Source organism: Fulmarus glacialis, unplaced genomic scaffold (genome assembly GCF_000690835.1).
Source record: "Fulmarus glacialis isolate BGI_N327 unplaced genomic scaffold, ASM69083v1 scaffold45351, whole genome shotgun sequence".
NCBI classification, from domain to species: Eukaryota; Metazoa; Chordata; class Aves; order Procellariiformes; family Procellariidae; genus Fulmarus; species Fulmarus glacialis.
Genome location: NW_009191768.1, coordinates 1 through 9289, shown reverse-complemented (window position 1 = coordinate 9289; position 9289 = coordinate 1). Strand labels below are relative to the sequence as shown.

The following is a 9289-nucleotide window of genomic DNA, read 5'->3' as shown; positions in this document are numbered from 1 at the left end:
AGCCATAAGGAAACCTCACAAGAAATGTCTTAAAGCATCTCTTTTAAACAGCCTGCAGAAAACACACGCTCACGTTTTCTGTGCTTCCTGCTGGTGATGTAAGTATGGTTTCTCTATCACTATATCAGCTATAGCTCAGTCTGACATAAGCCATAGTCTGTCCAGGAAAGAAACTCCTGCATTGCACTTGGAGGACTGCGATGGCTTACCTGGTCTCTTGCACTGGATAGTCTTCATGTCAGGAGACCACTTGAGATTGGACTCGCACAAAACGGAGCGTGCCCCTTCTAAGTGCATGCCATGTGGACAAGACAGAGTTATTCTCTCACCAATCTCATACACAGGTTTCCATGGCTCTCCTTGCAAACCCCCCTCCAGGACGGGCAGGAGGCAAGCAGTTTCTAAGGATTGAAGCATTTGAGATAGCCACACTGAATCACTGGATTGCAGAAAGCAGTCACATATTTTATCTTCTCCTAAATTCCTTAACAAATTGAATGGTAAGATTAGCTGATTTTCCTGTAGAAACATATCAATCATGTTAGCACCAGGTATTAACTCATTACACCAGCCAAAGATGTGCAATACCAAGGACAGAGTGACAATATCTTCTCCTACTACCTGCAGGTCCAGCCCTACCTTGAAAAGGGCTTCTCTGTTCTTGGGACCCATGCTTCTGTTGAAGGTTCATACCAGAGAGTAACATCCTAGCAGAGAGAGGTCATACATATAGGGCCCTGGGAGACCATTTACTGATACGCAGAGATGGCATTTAAACAGTGTGGACTAGCATTTGTGGGAAGTCACTCCTAGTTGGAAGGAGGAAAGAATGGTGTTGAACTGCAGGTCTGAAAATTCCAAAGTCTATAAGATCACACTCAAAGCTGACTCACAAATAAAATATGCAGGGAAAAAAAGAAATCCTAATGGTTAGTGACCAGTTTAGAGGAAAAGAATGATGTGTGGAGATCATCCAAGATGTAAAGTGATCTTTGGAGTTGTGTTCTTATGATAAGGCAGTTATTTGAGACCTTTGTGGTCGCCCAGTGCTGTCCACTGGACCTTTTCCTCAGTTGGCTTTAGACATAGACTCATTCCCATCGTTCTCGGATATAGCCACAGGACTGAATTAAGCAACAAAGTTTGTTTCCACAGGAATTTAGTCTCCCTCACTTCCAGCCTTCCTTAAAACCGGACTTTATGGGCATGTTTCTATTTCAGTATTACAGTATCTGGATTCAAATTAAAAGTCAGTGTAGACCTGATTATGACTAGGGAACTGGGAAATGCAGGTGTGTACTTTTCCCCCCATTGTTATTGGAAAGCAGATGTTCAGAGATGTTTCACTGGAATTCAGGAATGGAGTTGTATTTCAAAACAAAAATCAGTTAGACATACCCTGGCAGTATCTGTCTCCAACTTGCCACTGTAAATTACTGCCACACTTAGCAACAGGATTACCAACAAGAGAATATCCATGTCTGCAAGCATAAACAATGCTCTTCCCAAGAGGGTATGAGTTTTCAGCATTCTGAAAGAAAAGGAACAGGTGAAATTTTGGATATACAATCTAAGAACCACCAGCAGCATTGAACTCCCTTTGATTCTGGGAGGCAGTAGCTGAGGACAGTGAGAAGTATTAATGCCGCTCTACAATGCACTCATGAGAGTATCTGGAATACTGGGGGCAATTCTGGTTATCAATAGTCAGTAAATGTGATCAAAATGGAGACGATGCTGCAAAAAAGTTGATAGAATACAGAATATTTGGGCTACCTTAACTTAGCAAAAGGAGGGCTAGAGTTGAGGGTACCCTGTGACAGAGGTCTGGCAGTGGTACGTCAGTGATGGAACAGCACTTTCCTGCCAGAGTATAAACTGACTAAAAATATGGCTGTTATCAAATATTAGAGGGGGAACATAAGCTCTTGAACAGCCTTCTGGGGGGATCAGTGGAGAGTATATGGCTTTGCTAATTCTTAGGATGGCATATTATCAGCTTGCTAAAGGTTAATGTGATGTGGTCACTCATAAGAGCTGGACTTGAAGACACAGGTCTTTTCCCATTTTATATACAACTCTCTTCTAAGGAGACATCTTACGAAAAATTGACACTACTCCACAAATTGCAGGGTTTTTACCTTTAATTTGTGAACCAAAAATATCAATATAGGAGACAACTATTGATTAGCCACAAAAAAACACTGGCAAAAGAGGGAGCACAAAATTTTGTATTAACTGTAATAGAGACACTGCGGGTAGGGATAAGACAGATAACAGAGTAATAGAAATAACTTACTTGAACAAATCCATTTTCCAAGAGAGGAGGAGGTGAACAGAATTCTGTAGGAGTTATGGATAAATCAAAACAGTGTGGTTCAATCAAGCTATGAAGAAAACAAAAGTACAATTTAGTTGGAATTTTGGCTCCCTTCCTTTCAAAATTCTTCACTTCTCAGTGAAGCCCATTTTCAAGACTATTATGCATGTCATTTACATGACAATTATACTTAAATCAGGCACTGCCAGGCTATCTGAGAGAGTGCTAAATAGAATGGTGTCAAGTTTACTGGCTTTTACCCTATTTTCTATTCTTACCTTGCATCAGATTCACAGCTTCTGAATTTCATTTTGTTTCAACTTAAATATGAAAGCTCAGTAAGTGATCTTCTCCCTGAATTCAATAGCTTATTCACGCTTCTGAAATAAATTTTTAAATCTTCCAGTAGTTGTGCTCCAAATGCTTTTTCTGCTTACCGAAAATGCTGCAACTCTTCATCTTCACATGGTCTGCTTTCACGCTGCTCTCCTACGCAGGCCTTCCCCCCGCCACGCGGGGAGGGGTTGTTGCAGGTTCGACTCCTTGATTTCCTTCCCCCTGAACAAGGACTCCAGGAAGACCAGCAGCTCCAGTGTCCATCAACAACACCTATGCAACATTTGGGAATATTTCACATTAAATCACTCTGTAGGTGGTTTAAAGGCACAGGGTGTTCAAAGCCAGTGATGGTCCAAACTGTGCCCTTACAGAGGGTTCCAGATTGCAATGATCTGATCTTTCACCTTTCCCAAACTTGCCTTTTACATAAGTATAATTCCACGGAGTCTATATCAGAGTCTGACAGAACATAAAAATAGCTATCAGCTACAACTAATTACAAAATCAAAAAGCAAAAATTTTTGAAGTTATTGATACTCATTCATTTAGTATATATACTTATTTATAGAATGTTACATTTTGAGTGGTTAGTATTGTCCACAGTATTTAACAATAATAATAAAAATAATTCTTTGTTAAGTATTGTTTGGACACGTTAAGCAAAGACTCAGGCTCAGGATGACCCTCCCTGTGCTGTACATCTGCAGCGATATCTGACCCAAGCAGCCACTGCACATCAGCCACTCGTTCAGGTTGTGCAGTGGGACAAACAGACTCTGGAAGCAGGAGAGCACACTTTGCCACTTCTAAACTCTCACAAGTTTTAAGAGTGCTGACCTGGCTGATCTTGCACGAGAGTTCCCAGCTCACAAGCTGCTCCAAAGGTGTAAGGCTTGCAGTAACACACACACTGAGTTCCTTCCACGGCCGCCTCGCCACCATTCTGGCAAGGCTGACATTTGCAGGGATCATTTTCAGCCATATATTCTTCAATGGCTTGTTTTAGGTAATGCTTTTTGACTGAGGAGCAGGGCACTTCCTTTACCAGCTCATATAATGGTGTTAGCTACACAGAAAAGAGAAACATTTATATTAAATAGTTATAATTGGGATATAAGAGTTTATAAGCACATTTCATCATGCAAAATGATTTTTGATGTATGCTCCTGCACACGGGAGTTGACAGATTCTCTAATTTGCCAGCTAGCTAGCTAAAATCTTATGTTAGTATTTAATATTAGCCTTTTTCTTAAAAGTCAGCTCTGCTTAACAGCATCCCTTAAACCTAGTGGTAGATTAGTCAGGTTCAAACATACTTGAGCTGTGAGATTATGGTTGAGATAAAAGTGTAACACAGACCACCAATGTACAGTAACCCGAATTCTCATCCAGCTACTCCCTGCCAAAAAAGCTGGAAATTTAAACAACCCATTACGGTATTCCATTGAGAAGTAATTGAAAGTAACAATACAGAAAACCATTTTGATTTCTGTTGCCTGATTTATGATCTTCTGTGCTTTCACATTTAATTGAAAACTTCCTGACAGAAATCTTTTGGGTTTATACCATTCTTCAGTATGTAGGCAGTTCCCAAAAGGGACTTAGACAAGGTAGCAGTGAATATGGCCATGCCCAACTTTGAAGTGTCTGGCTTCCAGAATCTCCAGTTATGCTAAACTCCTGGATGCAGAGAGAAGGAGGAGGGATAAAAGGGATACACAGAAGTTGGCAAGCTGAGTGGAAGCCACACAGACCTGCCAATATGCATTTCAGGAAAGGGACTATCTCAAATCTGGGCTTTCTCCAATGCTAGGGTGACCCTCCATTCTTAAGTAGAACTCTGGTTCTACTGGAGGCTGGTAAGATTGTAGGTATTGACTGCAATAGATCGTGATGCAGCTGATCATGGTAGCTTCATGGCATTTTCTTCCTGTGAACTTTTCTTTTCTTTTTTATAAAGTGATCTGAAAACAAAATGTTAGCAGACTACACCCTGATTAATCACCAGCTTTAGCGTAATCGTTTCTCTCCTTGAGGTGATCCCATCTGCTCATCTCTGCTTCAGGAAAATAGCCTTACCTTTTGTTTAATTACTCTGGGATAGTCTGTCACTGATCTGGCCCAAAAGGAGTATCTCTGACTGTTCCCAGCAGGATTATTCAGCTCTAGATAACTAAGGCCAGCAACAGCACCTGGGCTTCCTCCTTCTATGTAGGGGTCTCCTTTAATCTTATTACCACTGCTTCCTGTAGATTCAGGATGGGAAATACAGAAAATACGAGCATTGCTGTATTTACAAATGGAAATAGCAAAAATACATGCAAAAACTATGCTAGCAAGTTGTGAAAAGACTCATTAGTGCAGATCAACCACCTGTGCCTGGATCAAGAGCTCCTACATAGTTAATACATAAGAAGTATCTGGTTTTGCAGGTGTCTTGGCAGCCCTGACTTCGGGTGTCCAGAAAAGTACTAGTTACTGGGAAAGCATTAACAATGATTGATGAGTGTTGGAGAGCCTTTTAAACCAGGCACTTGGTGTCTGGGTTCAACTTGTTAAGATAGAGTTCAACAAAGCTATCAACACCTGTTCCTCATTTTGTCAGCTATTTAGGATGAGATGAAACATGGAGACATGACAACTGTACAGGTCACTGTTGAACATTTACCTGAAGCAGTCTGTAGCAGTTCATCCAGTTTGGAGCACTTTACTTTCTTCTTTTTCACAATGAATGCGTTCCAGCCAGATGTGGTGCACTCGTACATGTCTGTTATGCTCATACCTGCGGATAATCAATCCATTAACAATACTGTACACAGAAAGTGTGTTGGATTAATTTCCGAGTTTCCCATTGACTTGAGATGTCATGAAATATTATGCCTAAATTAGAAGGCAACTAACTAGCACATCCTATCAGAAGGTACATGCATTGCTAAAACCTATGGATGATGGCTGGGAGATGGGAGGTGTAAATGGAAAAAGTTTATTGTTTCTTTCATCTCTTTTCTCAGCAGTCCCTAATTCTACAGCACTGCTCTACACTGAGTACCATCATATGTGTCACTCTGGTCTTTGCTCTGTTTGTGATTTATTCTGCTTTACACAGTTTTACCCAACCTTCATCTCCAAGTAACTTTTAAGCTTTAACATTATTTGAAATTTAGATTGGCACTAGAATTCAAGTTTAGCCTGATGAGGTCCCGAACCAACTATAAAATCTTTGCTACCCAGAGCACTGCAGGTCACAGATGTGGATCTAGAACTAAATGTTGTGATTTCATCACTTTTTCTAATCTTTCTTCTTTTGCCCGTGACGAGAATGTGGTGATTAGTAGAATTCTCTTACCTGATTTTAGATATTAGCTGGGAGAACATGCAAATAAATTTTTACTCCTGTTTATTCACTTTGTCTCTTGTAACAAATACTCTAGTACTCTACCTTCTGCTTTCATTTTGTCAGTATCCATATGAAAAATAACTTTGTAATGTCCTCCTAGAGATCCAGAGTGTAAGAAATGAGTCCCAAAATGTTCAATAAGTCTTCGGTAGATGTTGTACTCGTAGACAACAGGAAGGTTGGCCACTTCCTTCCAGAAGGGCTCCGCAAGAGTGAGGAAGTCTGGGCGGTTGTTAATAAACTGAGCAACTTCCACACTGTTCTCAACAACCATCAGCTGCTTACTCTGGGGGAAGGAAAAGATGTCAGTCATGCTTCATGTCACTATCAGGGTGGTTCCTACTAGTCAAATGACATGCACATTATATTGGCTACTAACTAACAGTTTTACAGAGCTGGTAGATATATCTAAGCAACTCGGTGAATGCAAAAAGAATACCCTGAAGTTAGGAAACATCTTTTGGACCTTTATTTATAGTGGCTGCAACATCTTTCTTTTCCTCTTGTGTACCTGAAAGCTAGCAGAAGGCCAAATAAGAAAGGAAAATATCACTCTTCAAAGCTAATGGTGGTTTCCAACACCAGAAGGCTGGTGGTAGCAGGTTAACAAGCCTTCTCTGAAAGCAAATCAGAGGAGCCTGGATGGAGAGGTCTAATTTGCACTGTTTTTTCTAGAGGAGCCTTTCTTTGTAAGGGGCTCTAGCCATTTTGAGGTTGCTGCTAAATTAAAAAATCCTATATGCTTATGCAATATTGTTCACCTCAGCCTCTCAAAGTTGCTTTTGAACTTTGTTATGCTAAGTCTCAAAATATGTCATTGTTAGTGTAGTAAAATGAGCTTGTCCTCTGTCAGCTTGGGGGCCATAAAATATATAAATGTCACTTGATTTTATTTGCTATAAGATAGAGGTTATACTTCATAAGTGAAAGTTACTTTCAAATTATTTATCTAATGCTCCTTTTTAAATAAGGCATAAGGCATAAGCACTGTGACCTCTTGGCTGTTTAAGACACCAGATCTCTCTCTTAATGGATTTCTACTACTGGAAAATGTATTATAAAATAAACTAACTTTAATCACAAAATTATTTCAATATTTTTGCTCCAAGATACTGACAGAGGTAATAGAAAAAAAAAAGGGCAGTAAATCATTAGAAGAAAATGGAAAAGATTAATGCGAAGAAGCCACTGTTTTTCTTCCTCAAATAGGGAGGAAAACAGCTAGTAAATAAATAAATTACTAATAAAGAGGTAAAATGGAGAAAGTAAAAACAGCAGCCAATGCTTCTTAATTGATAACCAAACCAGTGATCTCTTTGTAAAGGTTTTATGGGATTTTTTCTGTCATGCACTTCATGCCAAAAATATCTGAATAAAATAAATACTTGCATCTCACTATAAAAGCACATGAAAAAATGATGAAAATGTTTATGCAAAATACTAAGCCACAGTGACAACTTATACATACCTTTTGACTGTGTTGCAGAATTTTATTCTGTGAATAACTGTGTCCACTGTTTGATTTTTCATACCTCTCTGTGTGTTTCATGTAAGACCAGCTGCTGTTGAAAAACTCATAACTGAAATCGTTCTGAATTTTAACCTAGAACATGAAAGAGAATTCTCTATAAAGAGCTTCATGAAGGATGTCAAAAAAGATAACTTATATAATAGAGCAAGTCCTTCCTGATGCAAAAAATCCAGTGTGTTTTTCAGGCTGAATCCATTTCAGATTTCATAAAAAATACTGACCACTATTGGAAAGGCATTACGTCTAGGATAGGCATTACATGAAGGATCACAGGTCAGCAGGAGCGCGCCTGAAGAGCAGCACAAAGGAATCCCATCCAGTAAGACAGCTTCATCGGGGCCCCAACTTAAATGCCTCGATGCAAACGCACGTAGCATGGGGAATAAACAAGAGGAGGTAGAGATGTGCGCACGCCTGCAGGGCTACGATCTTATGGGCATCATGGAGACGTGGTGGGATGGCTCCTATGACTGCAGTGTCGGAATGGAGGGATACAGGCTCTTTAGGAAGGACAGGCAGGGGAGATGAGGAGGGGGTGTCACCCTCTATGACCAGCTGGAGTGCATGGAGCTCCGCCTGGGGATGGATGAGGAGCCCACTGAGAGCTTCTGGATCAGCATTGAAGGGAAGAAAGGTGACATTATAGTGGGGGTCTGCTACAGGCCACCTGACCAGGAAGACTGAGCAGATGCTTCTTAGACAGATAGGCGCAGCCTCACATTCACAAGCCCTGGTACTCATGGGGGCCTTCAACCACCCCACTATCTGTTGGAGGGACAACACGGCAGGGCATAAGCAGCCCGGGAGGTTCCTGGAATGCGTCGATGATAACTTCTTCAAGGGATAGAGGAGCCAACGAGGAGAGGTGCTATGCTGAACCTTGTTCTCCCCAACAAGGAGGAGCTGTTGGGGAATGTGAAGCTCAAGAGCAGCCTTTGCCACAGTGACCATGAAATGGTGGAGTTCAAGATCCTTAGGGCACTAAGGAGGGTGCACAGCAAGCTCAGTACCCTGGACTTCAGGGAAGCAGACTTTGGCCTCTTCAGGGATCTGCTTGGTAGAGTGCCATGGGATAAAGCCTGGGAGGGAAGAGGGTGCCCAAGAAAGCTGGGTAATATCCAAGGGTCACCTCCTCCAAGCTCAGGAGCGAGGCATCCCAACAAAGAGGAAGTTGGGCAAAAATGCCAAGAGGCCTGCATGGATGAACAAGGAGCTCCTGGATGCACTCAAACACAAAAAGGAAGCCTACAGAGGGTAGAAGCAAGGACAGGTAGCCTGGGAGGAATACAGAGAAATTGTCCGAGTGGCCAGGGACCAGATTAGGAAAGCTGATAGAATTAAATCTGGCCAGGGACGTCAAGGGCAACAAGAAAAGCTTCTATATGTACATCGGGGATAAAAGGAAGACTAGTGAAAATGTGGGCCCTCTCCCACATGAAATGGGAGACCTGGTTACCCAGGATATGGAGAAGGTGAAGGTACTCAATGACTTTTTTGCCTCAGTCTTCACCAGCAAGTGCTCAAGCCTCACCGCCCAAGCCGCAGAAGGCAAAGGCAGGGATTGGGAGAATGAAGAACCGCCACTGTAGGAGAAGATCAGGTTCGAGACCATCTAAGGAACTTGAAGGTGCACAAGTCCATGGGACCTGATGAGGTGCATCTGCGGGTCCTGGGAGAACTGGCGGATGAAGTTGCTAAGCCA

The 9289-nt window shown here is 41.6% G+C and overlaps 1 protein-coding gene across 1 annotated transcript; it reads right to left on the bottom strand.

Moving 5' to 3' along the window:
* Positions 1-209: 209 nt before the first annotated feature.
* C7 (complement component 7) lies at positions 210-7691 on the bottom strand (the record flags this gene model as incomplete). Its single annotated transcript, XM_009586803.1, is given in 9 exon segments — positions 210-401; positions 1399-1531; positions 2300-2387; positions 2758-2929; positions 3497-3725; positions 4739-4905; positions 5328-5441; positions 6099-6342; positions 7525-7691. Coding segments are annotated over 9 exon segments (1506 nt in total), but the record flags the coding sequence as incomplete, so codon positions are not given.
* Between the last annotated feature and the right edge of the window lie 1598 nt (positions 7692-9289).